The sequence below is a fragment of the Hoplias malabaricus genome, chromosome 17 (assembly GCF_029633855.1).
Source record: "Hoplias malabaricus isolate fHopMal1 chromosome 17, fHopMal1.hap1, whole genome shotgun sequence".
Lineage (NCBI taxonomy): Eukaryota > Metazoa > Chordata > Actinopteri > Characiformes > Erythrinidae > Hoplias > Hoplias malabaricus.
In genome coordinates, this window is record NC_089816.1 from 19,389,961 (window position 1) to 19,414,245 (window position 24,285).

Below are 24,285 nucleotides of genomic sequence, written 5' to 3' on the forward strand. Positions count from 1 at the left end.
CTCTTTCACACTGTGATAGGAAACACAGCAGCGCACAAAGCCTTGGCTGATGATGAAACCGATGAAGTGCAGGAGGCAGCATCCCTCCTCTCGCTGCGTCTTTCTCCCTGAGGTGCTTTCCCCCGGAAACAGACGCAGATTTCATTCTTAAAATCCATCTGAAAAATTCATGAAGTTCATCTGTCAATAAAACTTCCCTGTGACGCTGCTGAAGTGAAGAGTCGGAGCAGGTTCTGTTTCTGTCTGAGGACAGACACACCCATCAGCCATAACATTAAAACCACCCCCTGGTCTCTACACTGTGAGGGGACAGTGAGAGGACAGTGAGGGAACAGTGAGAGGACTGTGAGGGAACAGTGGGAGGACCGTGAGGGAACATTGGGAGGACACTGAGATGACAGTGAGAGGACACTGAGATGACAGTGAGAGGATAGTGAGGTAAGTGAGGGGACAGTGAGAGGACAGTGCGGGAACAGTGGGAGGACACTGAGAGGACAGTGAGAGGACAGTGAGGGAACAGTGAGGGGACAGTGAGAGGACAGTGAGGGGACAGTGAGAGGACAGTAAGGGGACAGTGAGGGGACAGTTAGAGGACAGTGAGGGGACAGTGAGAGACAGTAAGAGGACAGTGAGGGGACACAGGTTTATAAAGTAGAGTTTAGAATAGTTTCTCTGATCTTATCACATTCCCTCTTTGTCTGAGGTTGTGAGGCTGAAGGTGTCATCATTTTCTCTGAACCCTGTTTGCCCCGAGGGTTTGTGAATCCGTGCGAGAGTGAGGCGTGTTGTTCACATTCTCGTGTTTGTTCTGAGGCCTGAAGCTGTTTTGTCTGAAGCCTGAGGTCTTTTATTATACATTGCATTGTACATATCCGCCCCCTGCACCGAGGGAGTTCAACCAGCTCGGCTCAACAGCCGTGGTCAAGGAACCGGTGACTTTCCCGTGCCCTCACCTACGCTCTTTAAAGAAGAGGGTTCTACTAGGGTTCTACAGTTAAGGCTACGGTTCTAGTTAGAACCCTGTGTTCTGGATAGAACTGTTTTCTCATGAAATGGATGACAATGTGTTAATACATTTCTGTGTAGCACCTTTTTGCAGACAGTTCTTTATAAAAAGGTTCTGCTCTGGCTGAAAAGAGTCTCTGTTAAAGCAGTGAGTGTGGTGTCAATGTGGGAGATTCCTTCACTCAGTGGATTAGAACCTGTGCTGTCAGAACTAATGTGTTAAAGAACATGGGAATTAATGCATTGATTTTTTTAAATGTTAATTAATAATAATAACCATCATCAACACTACGCTTTGATATTATAATAAAGTGAAAATCACACTCTACACATTTATCTCCCTCCCCAAAGAATAAGGAAATACCAGGATTTTGTTGTGAATTTATTTTCATCTATTAATATAAATAAAATTCCACTGTGTTTTACATGGGCCTCACAGTGGTGCAGCAGGTAGTGTCTCTGTCACAGCTTCAGGGTCCTGGAGGTTGTGGGTTCGATTCCCGCTCCGGGTGACTGTCTGTGAGGAGTATGGTGTGTTCTCCCTGTGTCCACGTGGGTTTCCTCTGGGTGACTGTCTGTGAGGAGTGTGGTGTGTTCTCTCTGTGTCTGTGTGTGTTTCCTCCGGGTGACTATCTCCTATGCTCCAAAAACACAGGGGCGTTCCCTCCAGGGTGTGTTCCTGCCTTGCGCCCAGTGATTCCGGGTAAACTCCGGACCCACCCCCGCCCTGAACTGGATAAGGGTTACAGACAATGAATGAATGAATGTGTTTAACATTTATAAACCCACTATTAAAGCTTCAGTATTAAGAAGGGGAGCTGTGATTAATCACTGGACAGTTAACGTGTGACTGCATCCTCTCGGGCCTGTGACGGCTCTGTCACACTCTCGGTGGAGTATAGAGGTCGTCTGGAGTTGGTTTTGTGGCGTGTGATACCCATGTGTGAGAGACGATTTCCCAATGAAGCCTCGTGGTGTTTAACCTCCATTGGCGCGGTGTTTATTCTCGAGTGGCGTGTTATCCCCAGGCCTCTCCTGCACCGCAGTCACTCGCCCCGGGGTCAAACACACACTTCAGTCCAGGAGTAGCGGTGGCGCTGGGGAGGTTGCATTTGTTTGCAGATGGATGATGGGATTTGTAGTTTGTGGCTTCCTCGCGCCCGTCCCCCGGAGTCGGCAGGACAATGGGATCTGTGAATACCGACTTGAGATTAGAGTGAGGATTTGGACTGGGTTCAAGCTCTTGGCTCTGGCGTTTGTTGTTTTTTAAGGTGGTCTTGCGTGGGATTAAAAGCGGAGGAGGGGAGGAGTGCTGTGGATTTTTGATGCTTTTAAAGAAGGTCTTAATTTTGATCAGGTTTTTTTTTTTTTTGCTTCTATTTTCTGACTGAAATGAACATCTGTGTGCTTTCTTCTCGCACCAGGACTAACTTTAATTGCACATGGGGCTTTTTGTTTGTTTGGTGCACGTCTGGTCAGTGAGCATCATTGTAATGGAAGAACACACACACACACACAAATAAATGAACACACACTGAGAGAAGGAAACTGTTGGTGTGAATCTCTGGCTCTGTACCAGCACTCATTATCATACATACATCTGTGTGTGTGTGTCTGTGTTGCCGGACACTTTGTCCCCACCTCAAAACCAGAGAGCTTCATAATGAGCCCAGCAGTGCCACGCGCCGCGGAGAGGAACACGCTGCTTACATGTGTAGTGTGGCCGCTTGGCTTTGTCTGTGCAGTTGTAGCACGCTGCCTGAGCACACGTCTACGTGAGCGCAATCACAACGAGACGGCCACATGACTGCTGATGGAGAGCAGGAACTCACGCTGTTACAACAGTGCCCCCTAGTGCTGAGGTCCCAGAGGTGGTCTCAGAAAGTCTGAGTGGATTAAACTCAGAGGAACATCAGAATTTTCACCGAGCCACTGTACGGCATCAGCATGAAGATTAGGGATGAGAGGGTTTGGATGGAGACAGTTCTCAAGAGACACGGGTCAGAGGACAAGGAGAGACGGGTCAGAGGACAGAGGAGAGACAGGTCAGAGGACAGAGAGGTCAGAGGAGAGACAGGTCAGAGGAGAGATGGGTTAGAGGAGAAACAGGAGAAGAAACAGGTCAGAGGAGAGACGGGTCCAAGGAGAGACAGGAGGGGAGACAGTTCTGAAGAGACACAGGTCAGAGGAGAGACGGGTCCGAGGAGAGACTGGTCAGAGGAGAGACAGTTCTGAAGAGACACAGGTCAGAGGAGAGTCGGGTCAGAGGAGAGACAGGAGAAACATCCACCCCTGTGTCCATCACGAGAGGAGCAGCTCAGCACTGTGGGTCTGAAAGGACGTGGAGGGTGGTCTCTGACAGTGGAGGGTGAGGGTTAGGAGTAGTGCTACTTTGGAATATGGCTCAAGTAAAAGTTAAAATGAGTCACACTGTTAATTACTCGAGTGAGAGTAAAAATGACTAAGTAATAAACTACTAAAGCACTGAGTAACAACAAAGTAACCTTTTTTTTAATAATCAGTACGTCACATAATACACCTGAGTGCACACAAATATAAAACAGCAATGAACCAATTCAGAGCCAGAGAATATCCCTCAATCAACTAAAACAATAATAAGTTAAATCTTTACAAAATAACAAATTAAATTCAGCCACAATAACTTATTTTACATGGGGTCAGGGGAGCTGCGTCTCTTCAGGTTGTTGTGAAATGTTGTCTTCGCCATTGCCCTGTGCCTCTGTGCTTGTCTCCGCCTGTGTTTGTAGCGGGGATTTTGTGTGCGGTTATGTGATGGCTTGGCTCTGTTTGATTGGTGAAGCGGAGTCAAAAGTTGCTAGTGGCTACATTTGATTGGTGAGACGCAGTCATGTGACACAGCCTCACAAAACAAAGCAAAGAGGTCGTGCGTTGGACGATGGATCGATAAAAATAAGTAGTAGAGTAGCAGAATGTGGCTCAATTTAACGGAGTAAAACCACTTCTTCACAAATTTACTCAAGTAAAAGTAAAAAGTATGTTGCATTAAAACAAAAAGTTACTCAAGTGAAAGTAACGGAGCAAATGTAGTGCGTTACGAGCCGCGTCTGGTCTGGAGCTGGAGATTCTCTGTTAGAGAGAGATGGGGGTTGTGTTTTTTTCTCTGGTTGTGCTCCATCCTCAGTGTAGGGATTGTGTAACTCCTCCTGTCCTCAGGGTGGAGGCGCTGTGAATAAACGAGTGGTGTGTGTGTGTGTGTGTGTGTGTGTGTAGGGGTGGGGGTGTAGGGTAAACAGATGAACAGGTTTTAGATGGAGCTCAGAGTGTGGCTTTAGCCAAAGGCTAACGGTAATGAGATGAATACACACAACACGCTTCCCATTTGATAGCAATTAGAGCTCAGTCAGACCACCAGCTGGAACCTGTGTGTGTGTGCGCTGGCCCCTGGTGTCACACCCCGAGTGGAGGGCGACAGTTGCTGCTCTAAAACAGATGGTGAATTCAAGGCTCATTGGCAAGCGCCATTTTTTTTTTACAATGGTAACATCTCTGCTAATTACTTAATTAACTATGCAAATCGAGGAATCAGCATGCGGATATTGTTATTTAGTCCAAAAGCCCACCTTAATGAATGACTGTAATTAGGAAGTGGAGAGGAGAGGTGGGAGCACGGTGAGGGTGGGGTTTGTTCGTGAGAAGGAGGAGTTTCAGTTAACACAAGCAAAGCTTTAATTTCCACTGCTGTGTCTGATCCACTCGCACCAGCACAACACACACTAACACTATAACAACAATCTTCATAACAGAGTTTCTTTCTGAGGGTTATACCGGGCCAAAACGATGGGCTGTTTTTCTGAATCATTAACCCCGCCCCTCTGTTGCTGTGATTGGCAGGACGTGATGGTGGTGGGCGAGCCCACACTGATGGGCGGGGAGTTTGGTGACGAGGACGAGCGTCTGATCACGCGGCTGGAGAACACGCAGTACGACGCGACCAACGGCCTCGATGACGACGAGGACTTCAGCGGCTCGCCGGCGCTGGGCAGCAACAGCCCCTGGAACAAACCGCCCTCCAGACAGGACAGCAAACCCGAGAGCACGGCCTCACAGCCCTCGCAGTGAACAGACTCGCAGTGACACTGCTGCACCACCAGGGCAGCGCCATCGCTCATTCCCTCTCTCACACTCTCTCTCTCACACACACTCTTACACATACTTTCAGTGAAGTAAACACCATGTCATAGCAGTAACACTGTTCCATCACCAGGGCGGCACTGTCTCTCCCCTCTCGCTTTCTCTCTCACACACACACAGTGCAGTGACATAGCTCCACCTCCAGGGCAGTGCCATCCCTTGCTCTCTTTTTCTCTGTTAGCCTTATTACCGCAGACAGATCAGCTGAGTTTGTTTTATAAAGCAGATGGAAGTTACCCAGACTGGTCTCCTCAGGACTGGATGTGGCCGTGTAGCCGTCCGTAACATTATAAACATGTAATTACACTCACTATGGTCTGTAGCAGTCACGCAGAAATCACGCAGATTTTATTTGCAGCACTGCATAGAATTTCAGAGACCACAATTTTCCAATTTTAAAAGAAAACATAAATTAATTTTCCGATATTTAGATTTTGATTTTAATGAAAGCAGTAAACAGACCATCTGTGATCACGGCTCGCAACCACTGTGTGGCATTTTTTTCCGATGTCCAATGAGAACCAGACAAGGTTCCGCCCACTCGCACCTGATTGGCTGAGTGCAATGCGGCTGCAGCATTCATATTGAACCACTAGGCACCACACACTCCACCACAACCGCCCACATGCCGTAATAACTCAAGTTGATGGGCAGTGTAAATCCGTATAGTTAATTTAAACTAGCCCAGTCTTTCCCCTCCAACCCCGCCCCCCAACACACAAACACACACACACACACACACAATCTAACGACTCTTTACATCACCCCTGAGTTTCAGAGCAGCATCTTAAAGGGAAAGCAATAACAAGCCTGTGTTTTTATCGGAGGAAACCCCCTCAAACGTTTCACTCTGAGGCTCATGTCGGTGGAAAACATTCCAGTTTCTCTCAGACCTCGCTCTTTAACCCTGTCCTGGTGTCAATGCCATTGTCTGTTCTCCACAGAGAGACTCATCTCAGCTCTGTGAGACACTGAGGAGCTGTACAGAATTCACTAAAGAAGGTCAAACACTGGACTCTTCTACAATTTACAGGAAAAGTGAAGGAATGCTTTAAACAGGAGAGACTTCTGTAAAGCGTGAGATGTTCTGGAGATGCACAACAGCCCGATGTTCAGCAGCACATAAACTATAGACGGTCACCAAGGTAGCAATACATCTCCATGGCGACAGAGGCTCCCAGCAGCCAATCACAGACGAGACAGCGTTTCTCTCATCTGAGAGCCTCCGAACTCCTGAAGCAGCGCTGAGACGGACCCCCTTCGTTTGAGGGTCAGCTTTATTATCACTGCACCGTTATTTTCCACTCCGCTCGGATGCTTTCTCCACATAGCCGTCCCTCGTCTTCAGCTCATGGTTGAGGAGGGTGGGGGTGGGGGGGGGGGCGCAGCGGGGGTCTGGAGTCATATGAAATTTACAGTCATTGTTTAACCAAAAAAGAAAAAAGATAATTTTGTTTTCTGGGTCTACCTGTGTCCTTTTTACGGACGTTGTGAAGGTTCTGTGATCTCCTCGTACTGTACCAATGAGGTTGGGTCTCTCTGATCGAAGGCACGTATTGAGAAGCATCTTCGTCCAGATATTACCTCTTTAACCCTTTAACGACCCGCTCCCAGACTGGAGTGTAACATGTTCCTGCATGATGTTCTGAACCATGTAAAGCATTTAATTCTGTTTCCGAGGCTGGAGGTTCATCAGAGAAGGGCTGGGGCTGAGTGTAAATAAAGGTGCGTCCGCTCTGTAGAACTCACTGAAGGCCGCTGACCCTGAGCTCTAAAGTTGGCCGATTTGATTGATTTTCTGTCAGCGACGTTTTATTGTACAGGGCTCTCATGGTCTGTGTGTTCTCTGCAGTGTCCAGCTCAACACGACCAGGTCTTTAACTGGGTTTAACATGATCCAGTCTCTGCCCAGTTAGCTCAGTTAGATCAGTAGCTCATTCACAAACCCAGACACATAAACATCAGTGACATCAGACTCGAACATTCAAGAGTGCAGAGGCCAGCAATGATGATGATGAGGTTGAACAGCCCACACCCAGCCAAACAAAACTTGTTTCAAGTCTGTTCCTTTGTGTTTGATTCGTTTTTAAAATGGAAAACATATTTTCTTCCTAAATAACTTCCACCCTGATGTATTTCCAAGACCAACACATGGAAGGGACCCCTTCTCCCAGGTCTTCTGTTCCGCTCTTGTATTATTAAAACTCTGCACTCTTTGTATAATATACTGCAGAGGTGTTTTTGTGTCATATCCAAAGTCTTGTATGTATGCTTTGCCATTTTGTGTGCCAATAAAACCTGCTTACAGGATGCCTGCGCTTTGTTCTCCACCACTGTTTCACTAGTTCAAGATCAGAGTAAGTTATAAATCCAAGCTATTTAAGAATTATAGAATTAAAGGGAAACTCCATCCAATGTTTAATGCGTTATTTTGTTATAATTCAAAGGTTTACTTGTAAAAATACGTTGTCCTGTAATGAATCTTGACATGTAAATAATATGTTAAATGCATTTCACATTGAAATGTTCTGGCAAAAGAAGCATGAGACACTGGAAGTCTGGTTACATTCACTGACACCTCACAGTGCGATATCTAAACTTCTTAATCCTTTTTCCGGTGTGTGATCCTGTTGCGCCACCTGGTGGTTGTTTAATGGAAATACGACTATGGGCTATCCTGTGTTTCTATCTCACTTCAGTGCAAATCTAGTGTTTAGTCTTGTTAGCGTGTGTGTGTGTGTGTGCTGGTGGTGGTGTTGATGGTCGAAGGTGTATTCTGAATGAATAACTGGTGATGCCCCGTGGCATATCATTTTTTCAGTTTCTTATATCACACACCTAAGGAACCAATTCCGTCAACAGGGCGGAGCTTTCCACCTGCAGGTAAGTGGCGGAGGGGTGGGTGGTAATAGGTGTGGGGACTATTTCATATTGATAGATCTGTGTGTACTGAATGAAGGTGTATGAAGCTGTAGTGTAGAGTTACACCTTTTAAGGCGTTAGGGGACTTTTATTATGGTAATAATTTGTACATCTGTAACTCTACAGAAAGGAGTGCTTATGGGGTTTACTGATGTCCAGAGGAAGACTTTAATATATTTAAAACATTTGTTTTCCTGGTGAAAATAATAGCTCCAAAATCATCAAATGAAAAGATACTGTTATTTACTTGGTATAACATTTATGGCACGTTTTATATTTTACTTTATATCGTATTTTAAACTCATAAAAATGTGGAAAGTTATTTTCACTTGATTTTTTAAAAAAATCAACAAAACACGTCATAACGGTCTGTTAATTTCCTCTAAGCTGTGACGTGATGACGTAGCAGCGTGGGCCGCGTTATTTATTTTCCGCACCCGTTTTAAAGTAAATCCCACCTTCCTGCGCTTGAACTGACTACATGTGTGATATTTCACCCAATCAGAGCGTAGAATCCAGCAGCGCCGGACCTTATCAGCCAATCATAGCGAGCGGAAGGAGGGACTTGAACGGAAACGGGTGGGAAAGATATACACCGCCACAGTGAACAGTAGAGTGAAGATGGCGGATTCCTCCAGCGCTGATCTGTCCGAGCAAAGAGAACCGGACCGGGACCGGAGCCGCTCGGACCGTCCGCACAGCAGTGCCGGGACCCGGACGCCCCTCTCGGTCTCAGCAGCCCCTGAGACTCTGGGTCTCTACGACCGCGTACCTGGGACAGAGGAGCGCCGCGAGAGCTCAGGTGTGTTCGTAATGGTGTCACTACGGAGCCCTGCAGGTGACATCTCTTCAAAACAGTTCCTATGCATTAAACATCTCGTTCCCACTTTTTTATAATGAATGATAAAGATACTGAATGCACAGGGTACTGAATACACAGGGTACTAAATGCTCGTGGCACTGAATTTCTCAAGGTAATGAATGCATAAGGTACTGAATGCTCGTGGTACTGAATTCACAGGGTACTAAATGCTTGTGGTACTGAATGCACAGGGTACTAAATGCTCGTGGTACTGAATGCTTGTGGTACTGAATGCACAGGGTAGTAAATACTGAATAATGAAGATGCTGAAGGTACCAAATGCTGAAATTGGCAAATGCTTATGGAACAGAATGCTGAAAGTGCTGAAAGTTGGTACTGAATGCTGAAGGTGTTGAATGCTCTATTTAAATGTCCTTGTCTTCCTCAGAAATGGACGATGCGGAGGAGCCGTCCTTGCTGAGGTTTATGTGTGCGGAACTGACCAGGGACTATTTCCTGGAGCACAACGAGGCCAAGTACACGGAGAGGAGAGAGAGAGTCTACACATGCATGAGGGTCCCCAAGGAGCTGGAGAAGGTGAGCAACAAACTCAGGCTATTCAGCTCTCTCTCTCTCTCTCTCTCTCTGCCTTTGTGGCTGTGATGTGTTTATTTCGACGTGTAATACAGAGCAAAGTTCACAAAAGTCTAGATAACAGCCCTACACATCAGAACTCAGATAAACACAACATCTGGCTTTACTTTAGATGTCATTTCTGCGCTGCCTGATTAGTTCCTTCTGCAGTTTATTTGTTGAACCCTACATTTCATTTCATCTTAAAGAAGGGAGCTACTTTCTCATGCCCAAATCACCTCTGAACTCTGGCTCTCCTCGCTCCGCCTCCAGTCAGTGAACAGGTTTTATTCTGAAAAGCATTAACAATGATGTTTGTTTCCATAAACTGGAGTTGTACTCTTGGGTTCTGTGTGTGTGTTTGTGTGAGTGTGTGTGTGTCCGTCCACCAGTGAGAACGTCTGACACTCTTCAGTCACAGAACCGCAGCTTGGTTCCCCGCACGTCTGTCGCTATGTCACGTTTCAATCTCTACGTCACGTTACTGTAAACTATATATATAAATAAATAATAAATATATATATATTTATATAAATATATATATATGTTCAAATCGTCTAAATGTTTATGAATGATAAATGTCCACTGAGCTAAAATTTATTTACATTTTTCCACATTCTCCTTTTAGTTTTTTTATCTAGAAACATTCTTAAACCGTTTTGGCCTCGACTTGATGCAGTGTGTCAGTCTGGACTCGGACTCAATGCAGTGTGTCTCAGTCTGGACTCGGACTCAATGCAGTGTGTCTCAGTCTGGACTCGACTCGATGCAGTGTCTCAGTCTGGACTCTGACTCAATGCAGTGTGTCTCAGTCTGGACTCGGACTCAATGCAGTGTGTCTCAGTCTGGACTCGACTCGATGCAGTGTGTCTCAGTCTGGACTCAGACTCAATGAGTCTTGTACTTGATCTGAAGTCACTCTGTCCCTGTCTCAACAGACCTGGACTCGGCTATGATGGTCTCGACTAAAACACCAGATAACGCTGCATGGCCTGACTGTGATTTGTTGCCACTAGATGGCGGAGCCGAGCCATGTTCTGATCCAGAGTTAGTGTTGTTGAACTGAACACAGGTTCTGTCTGGTGTGTGGTGCCAGGGCGAGTTCCTGAAACCTTTAATCTTCATTTAATTATGAAATATTTTAACACTACCATCATTTGGCTTTACCTTACAGTCACCTGAGACTCACCTAAGACAGTATGGCTGTGTCTGCATGTACAACACACACACACACACACACACACACACACAGACGGACCCTGTCTTCAGTGTATTCTGGAGGCACTGAGATCTGAAAGTCCTGATTAGATTAGATTTTGATGTTGTCTGTTTTCACTGGTGAGCTCTGGACGGTGTTGTGGTTGCAGTGCCACAGAAGCACACTGTGTCTCTGAGCTGTTCTCACCTCCTGGAAACACTCTGGTTAATGCGAGGGGTGGGGTGCAGATGGGGGAGAGCTTGGAAGAGCACAGTGAGACTTACTTTAGTCTGTAAATAGACTGCTTTGATTTTCATATAAATCAAGTCTCTATACAGAGATCATTCCAGATGTGACTAAAAAAAGACATTTCTTATTTTAACATTAGCATCTTGTATGTTTCTGTAATAGTCATCATGAGAAATATTATTGAAATAATAAATATTTAGTGAAAGTCCACATAGTTGTCCATTTCAGGTTCATTATAGAAACGTTCCATGTGATGTTTGTGTCCACGTGCAGGTTATTGCCTGTGTGTGTGTGTGTGTGTGTGTGTGTGTGAGACTGTGGACTGTCCTCACATTCTGTGTGCTCTCTCTCTCTCTCTCTCTCTCTCTCTCTCTCTCTCTCTCTCTCTCACAGCTGATGATGTTTGGCTTCTTCCTGTGTCTTGATGCGTTCCTCTATGTGTTCACTTTACTGCCCCTCCGGACCCTGCTGGCCTTCCTCAGACTGCTTACCATACCCTGCTGCGGCCTCAGGTAAGACACACACACACACACACGTCATTTCTGCTGTTCTGCGCCTTGTGCTCGAGTCTTTTCTGAGTTCCTGAACTGATTCTCTGAAAGAAGCCCTTCCTTCACAGAGCTGTAGCCCTCATCCAGTAAAATCTGATCATTAAAACATTAGAAATAGCATTTACCACGTACTTAAATAAACCACATCCTTGTTTACTTCTCCCCAGCAGCGCCAGGTCTCTGCTGCTGCCCCAGACTCAGAGGAGGTCCAGTTTTACCCTCGCTGTGTTTCCTAATGATACGTTCTTAGTGACGCATAAACCAATCTATATGCCACAATATTATAATAAAACAAGCTTGATTCTACACTCACTGATGGAGGATCATTCTCAGCGCTGCAGTGTGTGTTGTGCTGGTGTGAGTGGATCAGACACAGCAGTGCTGCTGTTAAACCCCTCAGTGTATGAGAATATTCCACCGACCAAAAACATCCAGCTGACAGCTTCCTGTGTCAATGATGAAGGACTAGAGGACAACCGACACACACTGTGCAGCGATAGATGAGCTACTGTATCTAACTTTAAACTCCAGCAGCACTGACATGTCTGATCCAGACAGAGTATTGTTCTAGAAGCAAGGAGGTAGTTTTAATGTTATGGCTGATGGGTGTACTATATTGCCAGCTCTGTTCTTCTGAGAGCGATTCTGTCTCTAACAGCTGTAAAATCTCATCTTTCCTACTTCCCCCTCCCTCTCTATCTCTCTTTCTCCCCCCTCCCTCCCTTCGTCCCACTCAGGGCACACCTGTGCCCGTACTGCAAAAGGAGCAGGTAGGTACTTCACCCCTCCTCCCGAGACCCTCTGGTCCTCTGTGTTCTGTTCTGTGACTGAGCCTTGTGGGTTTGCATGTGTCTTGTGCTTCAGCATCAGCCAAACTCACATTAGAATGAAGACAGAGTGTGTGTGTGTGTGTGTGTGTTTGTGTGTGTGTGTACGCCCCCTACAGGTCAGGACTGTCACTGTTACTGGTCCTGACCCCCACAGAGTAGTGTGAACGTCTGAAATGTCTGTTGCCGTGAATAAAGCATCAGTGACATCATCAATAAGCATCTAATAACAGGGTTTGTTGTTTCTGCATTGTTCCATTCTGGTTACTGAGAAGTGGGACACTGTTACTGATAATAAACATCTTATTACACAGCCTTTTTCACAGCCTCATAACTCCGGGTGTGAGGGGCGTAGGGTGTGGCAATGAGACGGAGTGGACAGAGCAGACGGGTTTGACCCGTGTTTCTGAGCTGTTTTCTCACAGAGAGATTCAGAACCAAGGTCATGAAAACATGATGTTACCTGCTATGAGAAGAACGCATTTAAGTCTCTGTCCAAATTAAGACTCACATTCTTCCTCACGTTTAACACACACTTCGGAGAAGGTTGGACAGAAAGCTCTTGTAAAAAAGTATAATTTCGATGTGTTCTGTAAACAGGCAAAACCTTAAACATCCAGGCACCGGAGAACTGGGCTACGCTCCTCTGTGCTGGGTTTGTACGTTTTCGCTGAAGTTCGGCGGTTTAATTTCCTGGTGCTGGACGCCCAGGGGCCGCTTCCTCACGCTTGGAACCTCAGCTCCTGAGATAGAAATGAAGCAAACGCATCTCCTCTCTGCACCAAATTATCACTGGATCGAGATGGTTTTCACATCCCTCTGTTTCCTCTGTGTGTGTGTGTGTGTGTGTGTGTGCTGGCTGTCTGTTGAGCTCAGAGGCACGTGAGAGTCTGCATGAGTGTTACATTAGTTTTATTATCTATATATATATATAAATGATATACCGTGCTGTGTAAAAGTTTTAAGAAGCTGAGATTTAAATTATATTTAAAGAGCTGTTTAGAACAAACAAAAACAGCTTAATATCAGAATAAAATCATTATTCCTGTGTGTGTGTGTGTGTGTGTGTGTTTCAGTGTGTCTCGGTTCCTGCAGCCAGCCCAGGTGTGTGATCTTCTGAAAGGTCTGATCATGTTGCTGTGTTACTCCATGATGCACTACGTGGACTACGCCATGATGTACCACTTAATCCGGGGCCAGTCCGTCATCAAACTCTACATCATCTACAACATGCTGGAGGTGTGCCCCCCCTGTGTAAAAGTCAGAGACCACCCCTCCCTTCCTTTCCGGGGTGTGTGAGGAGATTCAGGAGGTTAAATAATCCACAGGCGTATGGAATGGGGACAGTCAAAAAATGATGAATAAGTGAATAGCAGATTGCACACATCCACTGTTCAACGACGGCTCAGTGTCATGGGGCTGAAAGGACATGGATTGTTCATCAGCTCCATTTTCAATAGATTATGTTTGTGTGCAAAGAAGAATACACAGCCCTCTTTAAGTCAAGTCAAGGTACATTTATTTGTATAGCGTTTTTTTTTACAAAATGATGGTGTTACAAAGCAGCTTCATGGACACTGAGAATGAAAAAAAAATTAAAATGAGTAATTAATATCTCCAGGGGAGCAGGCAAAGGCCACAGCAGCAGGAAAAACTCCCTCGAAGCTGGAAGAAGAACTGAGACTCACAGGGGACTGTCCTCCTCTGGTCAAACACAATATAAACAGAGTCTTAGTTTAAAACTGCAGGGAGAAGCAACCTTGGCGTCAGGAGGTCTTTAGTGAAGGTCTGTGTTGAATCAGTGCCAACGAATATCCAGGAGCTGTTGGAAGGGGGTGTGAAGGCTCTCTGTTATTGCAGACACTGGTCTCAAGGCAGTGAGCAGGAGCTCAGCCTCAGAGCTCCGGGTGTGAGGGGTGTAGGGTCTGGGGATGATGAAGTGGACAGGGTGGACTCAGGGAGGTTCAGAGAGGGTTGGACCCGTGTTTCTGAGCTGTGTTCTCACTGAGAGATTCAGAACAGCTTTTGTAAATGATGGATTTCATCCACAGACGTGTTCAAAGGTCCCAGAGGGTTAAAGGGGCTTGGCAAAGTCATAAAGCAGAGGTGGGGAGCCTCTGGACCTATATTTTTATTGGCTGTTTGTGTGTTTCTGCAATAGGCATTGGTTGTTCAGCCAATAAAAGAGCTCTGTTCGCTCCACTTGGGCTCAAGGAATGTCATGGCTTCAACCAACAGCTGCGTCTACAGCTTCAATTAAGTCCACTTTGGGAGAATGACTAAGTGAAGGACAGTGGGTGATGAGTGTCTTTTAAGACAAATGCACAGTGGATTTCTTTTTGATTGAAGTGAAAGGAAAGTCAGGGGGCTCCATGTGTGAAGAGGCCCTCGTATTCCTCAGGAATAAACTGATCGCTCTGTATCTGACTCTGAGTGGATCTCAGCGCAGGATCCACAGAGGATTCGATTTAAAGTTCAGCTTCTTTCCATTTTCGTGCACTTTCACACGGCCTGGAGTTACCCTTCTGTTTTTGTCGCACTGAACTGAGCCGAGACAAAGTGTGAGTGTGAGGCCGGAGGGTGGCAGCTGTGTTGCTGGCCGTCGCGCCACAAGCTGCTGTCATCAGATCCAGCAGAACCGTTTCTCCTTGTCACGTAATGGAGCCTGTCTCAGCTAATAGGAACAGACAAGCGCTTCTAAATCTGACCTGAGGTGAGGAACATCTCAGACCGAGGCCCGAGGACAGGATGGTTTTGGCAAAGCGCAACTTTTGGCTTTGGAATCTGACACTCGGAGGGAGGTTTGGATGTTAGTGGCAGTTTCCAGCGCTGTTGCTTCAGGTTTCTTTGCTTTATTTTCACTTTACTATTTGGAAAAGAGAGTTAGTGATGTATGAGTTCTCACTGAGTCTGAGGAGAGAGAAACCTGTTGAGAAGCAGGGGGCCTGGCTGAATTCCTTGAATGGATTAATCACTAACGTTAAAGCCCCGGCCCCACAGTGGAACACAGTTCTGTTTCTTAATGAAACGTCTGTGACCTGCTTTGGGCCATACCCCAGGAGCCCCACAGCAGTGTTCTCCCCCTGTGTAAACAGCCCTGTTCAGAACGCCCCCGCTTTCAGCACCTGTTCCTTTAAATGATAATGAGCAGCTCTCTGTTCACCCCAACCCTGAGCGCACAGCAGTGAGGAGCGAGGAGCAGAAGCTCTGGTTTTATTCTCTTTCACTTTTTCACTTGGTTCTCTTTCTTCTCTGTTCTCGTTTTCTCCATTTTTACTCAGTGCTCTTATTTCTTCGTGCTCCCTGTGTTTGTTTTGCTGTGTTTAACCTCGTCTTTGCACTCGCACATAAACACGAGTCCAGCGCTGTGATTGGACAGACTCAGACGAGGGGGCGGGGCCATTCTAAAGTCTCTGCACTTGACGTCAGAAGCGGAGCAGAATCAGAATGGCTCGTTTTACCCTGTGTTTTCAGACTCAGGCAGCGCAGAGAAAACTGACTATGGTCTTGTTTCACAGTGTGTGGGTTGGTGGGCTCCAGATGAATGAGCTAACACACACATAAAGGGATTTTAGTGATATATGTGTATTGGACTAGAGGGCAAATGAGGGAGCACAGACCAGGCAGAATCCCCACATTTAAAGCAGCTATGTGTGTGTAGATGGATGTGGTCCAGAATAAGAGCTGAATAAGGATAAGGATTGCACAGACAGAGCAGGCACCCACAAGAAACAGATAAAACACTAGGTCCTGGGACATAGCAGTGTGTATGTAAAGTTATTTCTGTATTCAATAATGAGGGATGTTTCTGGACTGTTGGCCTTGCCCAGTTCTCAGGCTGAGAGTTACAGAACTGAGTTTCTCTCTCTGGTTTTACAGGTGGCAGACCGTCTCTTCTCGTCCTTTGGGCAGGACATTCTGGACGCTCTCTACTGGACGGCCACAGAGCCCAAGTCCAGGAAGAGAGCCCACATTGGAGTCATCCCTCATTTCATCATGGCTGTCTTCTATGTCTGTATCCTTTTCTTCTGGATTATCAGACAAGTGTGTTTCTGCTTTTTCCCTAAGCTGAACAGTGTGTACCTTAAGGGCTGCTTTCCTGAGCTCATCTCCTTCAGTCTTGCATGCCATCCTCATCATGGTGCAGGCGTCCACTCTGAACGTGGCCTTCAACTCCCACAACAAGTCTCTGCTCACCATCATGATGTCCAACAACGTAAGGACTCGCACACACACTGTACTCACAGTCATTCCCGTGTTTACTTTACTCCGTGTTTACAGTGATGTCTCTCTGTGTTTTGTCTCCTGTCTCACAGTTTGTGGAGATCAAAGGGAGCGTCTTCAAAAAGTTTGAGAAACATAACCTCTTTCAGATGTCCAACAGTGGTGAGTCTTCTCCGGCCGCGGCTTCTGCGTTAGTGAGCGCTGGAGTAGAATTGCCGTTCAGCGGAGCTCAGAGAGTTCGTCACCTCCACGTATTTGAATATGTTCATCGGGGACTAACTCTGTGTGGATTCTAGCGTGAAAGAAACACCTTTATTGATCCCTAGGGGAAATTGTCACTCCGTGGCAGTGAACACACAAACACACACTAGTGAGCAGTTCTTCACACACACACGGATGTGACCGCCTCGGCGCTCGGGGGAAGTTTGGGGGTTAGGCGCCTTGCTCAAGGGCACTTCAGCCATGAATAAATGTTCTCTTACAGGTCCCGGGAACTGAACCACAACCCTCCAGCCTCAACCCCCTGTCTCTAACAGCCTCATGGTCCTATAGAAGCTTCCATACCTATAAACAGTGTATGCAAATAACCTCCTGAATATTTAAATGTGTGTGCGTAAGCAGTTACAGCTGTTTAGGCTACTACCAGCTCAAAACAAAACTATTTATTTATTATTAATTTTTTTGAAAGGTGTGCCATATATATGTGAATACATATAATTATGATTATTATTCTTATTATTATTATGTTAAAATATATGGTGCTTTGCAAATAAAAATATTTTACAGGGATAAAATAGAGTAATATAATAGAGAGAAGTATAATAATTAAAACAAAGTAAAAGAAATAATTGAAACATTTAACATACAGTATCAGTCAAAAGTTGGGACACCTCCCCTCATCAGTGATTGGTGGAGTAGAGCTAGTCACTGTATAGAGCTGTGTACCAGCCCCTACCTCTGCACAGTTACGGTCTCAGACAAAGTGTGCAAAGCTGTCATCAAAGCAACAGGGGGCTACTGTAAAGAGTAAATTTACTTGCATTTCTCCATTTAACACATGATGGCACCAATTCCCACTCTCTTCACTACGTTCTTTGTGTGTAAACATGGGTCAAACATTACTTAAATGTACACTCATTTTTACCAAGCATTTCTTTTTACCTAGTATTTTTGCACACACATTTCAGACCGTTTGTGGCCTCTGAGCATAATATTGTCTCTCTCTCTCACTCACACACACACAGAGGTACAGACAGGGCACTTGTTTGGAGGGAATGTGTGACTCTGGTGCTGATGCTGCGTTGTTTGCTCTCTGTCTTCACAGACATCAAGGAACGGTTCACAAACTGCATCTTGGTGCTCATTGTGTGTCTGAGGAACATGGAGCAGTTCTCCTGGAACTCAGGTGTGAACTCTACAAGTTTCAGGACTAGACTCTTCACCACAGACCATATCTAAACCCAATCTAACAGGCAGACCTACAGTACTGTGCAGACAGAATAAGCCGGTGTGCTTTGAGTCCTTGCTGATGCAGTTTGACTTGTGTCTCGTTGCTGTGGTCAGTTTTGACTTGGTTTAAAACTGTGACATCAAATCATCTTCAACGTCCTCATCTTTGTAGCAGAGTTTAGCTGTTCCTCGCCCAGTTTTAAGTGTCCTTTAAGTTTCTGTTTCTGTTAGGCGTAGTTCATGACTGTAATCAAAAAACACACCTCTCCATGTGTTGCTCTGCAGTCAGTTTGCACTGGAAACCGCTCTAATGTGTTTACGAAGCCCCAGTGTCTGTAAATGGGTAAAAAAAAAAAGTGTCTGGGTGTGCTAGGCTTTCTCTCTCTCTGCTCACGGCGGTTTTCAGACAACCGAGAGACATTCAGATGAGCATTCTTATTTGCAGCACCCACACCTGCCTAAAACTTTTGCACAGTGCTCTATTCACTGTGGGAGCCCAGGGCTCACTGATGGCTGCGCAGCTCACTGTGGATGGGGCTGAGAGATGACGTTGACCCCTTCATTCCCCCCCACACACATCCGTGAGGCTTGGGTGCCTTTGAGCAGTGCATTCTGTATTTACACTTTTAAGTGTTTGCTTGTAGACTGTAATCCACATTCACTCTGTAAAACCTGGTTCTGCTCTGCTGTTGGTTGTAGATCACCTGTGGGTGCTGATGCCGGACGTCTTCATGGTGATGGCCTCCGAGATCACGGTGGACGTCGTGAAGCATGCGTTCATCACCAAGTTCAACGACATCACAGCAGACGTGAGCATTAGGAGGAAACTGAGCTGGGGTTCAGATTAAAGGCCCGCACAGGGGCCTGGTAGGGGGTCAGGAGTCCCACCTCAGGGCTGTGAGGAGTATGGTGTGTTCACCTTGTGTCTGTGTGGGTTTCCTCCAGGGTTCCATCCAGGAGGTGGATTGGTTATTCAGAAGTGTGAGTGTGTGTGTGTGTATTCCATGATTCCAGGTATGCAGAAAATTAATAAATGGGTACCACTTTAGAATAAGACTAAATTTATAAATGTTCAGAAATGGTTTTAAATGTGTTTATTAATGGTTATTAATTATGTAATTAATTCATTAATAGTGTAGTAACTAGTGACCTGCTGTTTGCCAAACAGTGAACCCTCATCCATCTACAGTTAACCCTCAGATCTCGCTGAATACTGACCTCACTGTGGCTCCTCCATTAGTCGACATTAACCCCGTCAGCTCCAGCATAGATTTGGTATTAACCATTTAGATATCGATGATAATGTGGCGTGGACGTTGACCTGTGAAACGACTGAACTCCCATCATCAGCTCTGAGCTTATTCTTCACCGCAATATTTTCACTAAGTTCTGACACTTTCAGTATTCAACCAAAAAGAGCCCATGGTCATCGACAGTTGTTTGTAACACAGAGAAAGGAAGTGCTACCGTGACCTTTTATAGACCTTTGTGAGTGTAGAATTATTTTAAAGTGGTACCAATGAATGCATGAATGTTCATGTGAAAGCTTTGTGTGCTGGGACTGTAATGAAGCAGAATGACTTTGCTGTTCTCTTCCTTGTTCTGTGTTTGCAGGTTTACAGGGAATACAAAGCCAGTCTGGCCTTTGAGCTGGTCAGCAGCCGGCAGCAGAACGTGAGTGACCTCCGACATGTTCTGTACCGGAGTGATGTATCGTTTTCTGATTTAAAAAATCGGTTGATGATTTGTTTAAAAAGTAAAATTGTAAATTTTCAACAGATTCCCAGCAGAGAAATCCCTCATCACATCAGAACAAGCAGATTCCCCCCTGCCTACCTTTAAACCCCCCCTGGTTGTGATAGCTCTTAAAGAAGGGTTTATACGACACACACCTCTAAAGCGGAGGGTTACGTAGAGTTAAGCCCTGGTGGTGTACCCCGTATAGGTGCTTAGGGAGCCTCTTATGTAACTGCATTAGACAGAGCTACAAAACTAAACAGCTCAAGTTACATATGAGTTTCTGTGGGAATTTAAACAGTAAATAAACACTTACAGACAATTTACACTTCAGACACCAACAGGTCAGTTGAGTTATTCTCCTCAAACACATTGTTCCACCTTAAAAGACGCAGAGCTTAGAACAGCATTTCCTCACAGTCGCAGACATTCCCTCTGAAATTGTATCTGCCGAAGCGACTGGAGTTATTTCAGATGATGCATGTTTTATGTCGCTCAGGCCTCATCTTTGACTGACACTGTCTCTGGTTTGATTCAGGCGTACACGGACTACAGCGACTCTGTGGCCAGAAGAATGGGCTTCATCCCTCTGCCTCTGGCAGTTCTGGTGAGTCTCCTTTCAGCTGCTCCTGTGGTTGTGGTTGTGTCTCAACCCCATGTTATTGATTTAAAGAAACAGACACCAAAGGGTTTTAAAGTTGACGTGAGCTTACGCCGGTGTGTGTGACAGTCCCATGCTTCGGTATAATGCCTGTGCTGACTCACTCGGGCTATCGTTAGGATTATACACAGACGTGTGATTGCGCTGTCCATCTGTCAGTCTGTCTGACTGCGTGTCTTTCTCTCAGCTGATCCGAGTGGTGATGAGCTCAGTGAAGATCCAGGGGGCACTGTCTACAGTCTGTCTGCTGCTCTTCTACTTCGGGTAATTCACACTTTTAAAGAATATTCCACACTAATGTTCAGTTTCATCAGCTCCACTGTCCACACTGTGGTCCATCTGTAGCTCTGCATACATTGTTAGCCCCTTTTCACCCTGTTCTTCAATGGTCAGGACCCCCACAGAGCAGGTATGATTTGGGTTATACACCTTTCTCTGTCCAGCAGCAATACACACACACACACTAACACACCACCACCACGTCAGTGTCACTGCAGCGCTGAGAATGATCCACCACCACATCACACCTGCTCTGTGGGGGTGGCTTTAATGTTCTGGCTGATTGGTGTAGTGTGAGGTTGTGTAACAGTGCTCTGTGTGTGTGTGTGCTCTGCAGAATGATCACACTCAAAGTGCTGAACAGTATCGTGTTGCTGGGGAAATCCTGTCAGTACGTTAAAGAGGCCAACATGGAGGGGAAGCTGTTTGATCGACCCAGCAGCCCACCTCCAAAAAAGACCCCCAGCAAGCCCCGTCACACCACAGCGCCCCCTGCCTCAGGTAACACTCACCTGCGTCTCCTTAAAACTAAGGCTTACTGTCCACTGAATGGACAATAAATACCTACCTTCAGAGTCACAAAAGCATCACCTCTCACTCTCTCTTTCTCTCTCTCTTTGTTTCTCTCTTTCTCCTGCCTTCACTCCGCCATCTTGCCACCTGTTCTCAGCTGAGCCGAAGGTACAACATCCCTCTCCGTTCATCACCAAACAACCTGCACCACGAACATCAGGACTACTCTCCGCAGACCTGCCCCCTGTAACCACAGAAACCAGCAAGCTTCCGGAGAGCCCGCTCCAACCAGCAGAGGCCGAGAGCGAGTCTCTACTGTCTTCAGAACTCAAACACCGAGCTCCTAAAAAAGACCTGCTGGAGATCGACCGCTTCACACTCTGTGGGAACAGGATTCTCTGAGCGCTGAGGGTTCAGGAGACTTTTAAACCTCATGGTCAGCGTCCTGGGGTCTGCAGGCTGAGACACGGCAGCTGTGAACGTTCAGGGAAAACAAGGGCCCCTCCCTACCCCCCCACAGCCGGTCACAGGACTGGGGCACGTTGCTGTTGGGTGTATTTCAGGGTCCTCTCTCAGTGTTGGGAGTTTGGCTGGAGACAGACGCAGCGTCTCGATGCAGTAGATAACAGACGTGTGCTGAAGTTTGCCCGCCCCAGGGTGAGAAATGGAAATGAATTAAGACATTCATTACTGAGAACATACTTCTGCACACTTTAATCAGCAGGTACTTTTAATTTGCTGAATTTAACACATTAAAAACATTAATCTGAACTGTGCAAAAGTTGATGCACATTTACAGCTTCTGTTTTATGTTTGTTCTTTATGTTAAAGACAGCGAGGAATAAAATGTGTAGTACAGATGTGTTCCTGTAGGGGAGGAGTGTACTGACCAGAGGGGATCCAAACTGGTTCTGTGAATGTATTCACTTTTGGTGAACGTGAATTTTTGAGGAGACATTTTTGCACATTCACAGAAAAGTGATCTAGAGCTGGATTCAGGTTTTTAAAGTTAATCTTAGTTTAAATCTTGTTTTAAAACAGGGGCCAATCTTCTGCAGAAGGGTGCAGTCTTTACAGAGGATGTAGATTTAGATACAGTGCTTAATTTATTCACTTCTTCTCAGAGGTACAGAGTACAAGGTCCAGTGAGACGTGTGTAAATCCAGTTCAGTGCTGGACTCCACAAGGAGTCTTCACTGTGTAACATTCCATATCGTCTGTTCCTGAGTGATATTCACTCTCTCCAGCATTTATCCAAGTTTTATTGGGAATTCTGCTTCTGGTGTCAAACAGGTTAAAGGAGGGGTCAGTGATTTTTACCAACGGTTTATTTTAACACTTTCTTGTAAACCACACCTCACAAGATGAAGAATCAAATTAATTTGTGCTCCATAGAGTGGGTCACCCACATGGGGGCAGCCGTATTGAAACGAGGTTTGTGCAGCCTCAGCCGTCTGAGGCAGGGAGTCCTGGAGAACTATGCTGGTCTCACTCCCATGGCTGATGCGACAGATCTGGGCAGTGTGTGTTCACCTCTGATGCCTTGAGCTGATCAGTGTTACGTTAGAAGCAGCAGTGGGTGGGTCATGTTTGATCGGGGGTAGAATTGTGGACAAAGCTAAGCACAGGATCTCAGACCCACACCGCCCACTAGGTGTCACTGGGGGAAATGACTGATTGCTACTCTAATCCGTGATGCAGGTTTTACACTACAACCTCTGAGTACAGTAAAGTCTCCCAAACGTGATTTAATCAGGAACACTGCCCAAGGTCAGACTGCTCTTTACTGCCCCCTGGAACTGAAACGAGATCAGTTTCACAGAGGGTTGTTTTTAAAGTTCACTTTTTTAAACTATTCCTTGTTTACCATCTGTTTATTAAAATGTGTTTGAGTGAATAATGATAAACTGTACATGTGCAAAAGTCAGAGACCATGCTTCCTTTCAGTTCCATTCCGAACAGCGACTAACACGTTTCACCTTGAGTTTGAGTAAACAGAATGTGGTCTCTGACTTTTGCACAATTCTGAACATGCCGTGGAGTCCATTTACTACTTTTGTGTTATGTGTTTTTATGGAAATGAATGGATTTATTAAAGTGTAAGTGTAAAGACTCAACATAATTCTACACAGGTTTAACCCTGTTCTGGTTTTCCTTGGTTTCTCGACGTTTAAGGGCCCAGTGTGAGCCCTTAGAAACATTCCTGTGAGCGTTAAGCTGAGGTTAATGAAGGATCTCAGCAGTTATTCACTGCTCTGGCTGTGTTTTGGGGTCAGGACCCGAGTCTGAACACTAAAGGAGTGTGTCCTGTTTTTCAGACTTCTAATAAACGTATTTTGTAAAATTGTTGTGTTTCACTCATCTTCACTGAGCGGTATTAGGAACATATCAGTGAGGATCTGATGGAGTTCAGCCTCACCATCATCAGTGAGGGTAAGGGGCTGGATCAAACTCACCACTCCAACTCCAGAGGAACTCCATCACTCCAGAGAACACAGTTCCACTGTTCCACACACCAGAGGAACTCCTTCACGCCAGAGAACACAGTTCCACTGTTCCACACACTAGAGGAACTCCATCACGCCAGAGAACACAGTTCCACTGTTCCACACACCATCTACCCAAGACAGTTAGTGAGAAGTGTGTGTGTGTAGAGTGGTGCAGTGATTGATGATCCCTGACACACAGCTTCGGGACCTCTTTTCAAGCCTCACCTCAGGTCTCAAGGCAGAGGCCATGCAGCAGGCCTCTCCCTCCGTCCAACTCCAACAAGGGCCTGTCCCCAGCCGTGGGGTTGGGTGGGTTATGTCTGGAAGGGCATCTAGTGTAGAACCTGAGCCAAATCTAGCGCAGTGACCCCTTGTGGGCGTAGCCAAAACTGAGACAACAATATCTTTTAGTGAGGGCTATAATATTAAATTAGGTGTCCTTCTTAGTGCAGTGTCCAGAAGACAAACAGCCTGCTGCTATTTTACCTTTTTATTTACTAATAAAGCGCTCCTCTGAAACCTTTTTATGATAACTTTTATTTAGTTCTTCACAACACGCCCAAAACTACTCAG

The 24,285-nt window shown here is 45.9% G+C and overlaps 2 protein-coding genes across 3 annotated transcripts in view; both read left to right on the forward strand.

Annotated features, from left to right (window-relative positions):
* Window positions 1-6,527, forward strand: part of ldb2a (LIM domain binding 2a) — a 55,123-nt gene extending 48,596 nt beyond the window's left edge. For both annotated transcript variants that reach the window (XM_066649077.1, XM_066649078.1), the window contains exon 9: window positions 4,879-6,527. In XM_066649077.1, the coding sequence (XP_066505174.1) occupies window positions 4,879-5,106 (228 nt within the window). In that variant the 3' untranslated portion in view covers window positions 5,107-6,527. The remainder of the gene's footprint in view (window positions 1-4,878) is intronic.
* Window positions 6,528-8,621: 2,094 nt separating this feature from the next.
* Window positions 8,622-23,548, forward strand: tapt1a (transmembrane anterior posterior transformation 1a). Its single transcript, XM_066649938.1, has 14 exons — window positions 8,622-8,902; window positions 9,351-9,499; window positions 11,376-11,494; window positions 13,437-13,599; window positions 16,240-16,375; window positions 16,479-16,576; window positions 16,677-16,746; window positions 17,909-17,989; window positions 18,733-18,842; window positions 19,648-19,707; window positions 20,309-20,377; window positions 20,619-20,695; window positions 21,048-21,211; window positions 21,381-23,548. Exons 1-14 carry the CDS (start codon window positions 8,722-8,724, stop codon window positions 21,623-21,625), a joined length of 1,722 nt encoding a protein of 573 aa, XP_066506035.1. The 5' UTR covers window positions 8,622-8,721; the 3' UTR covers window positions 21,626-23,548.
* Window positions 23,549-24,285: the final 737 nt, after the last annotated feature.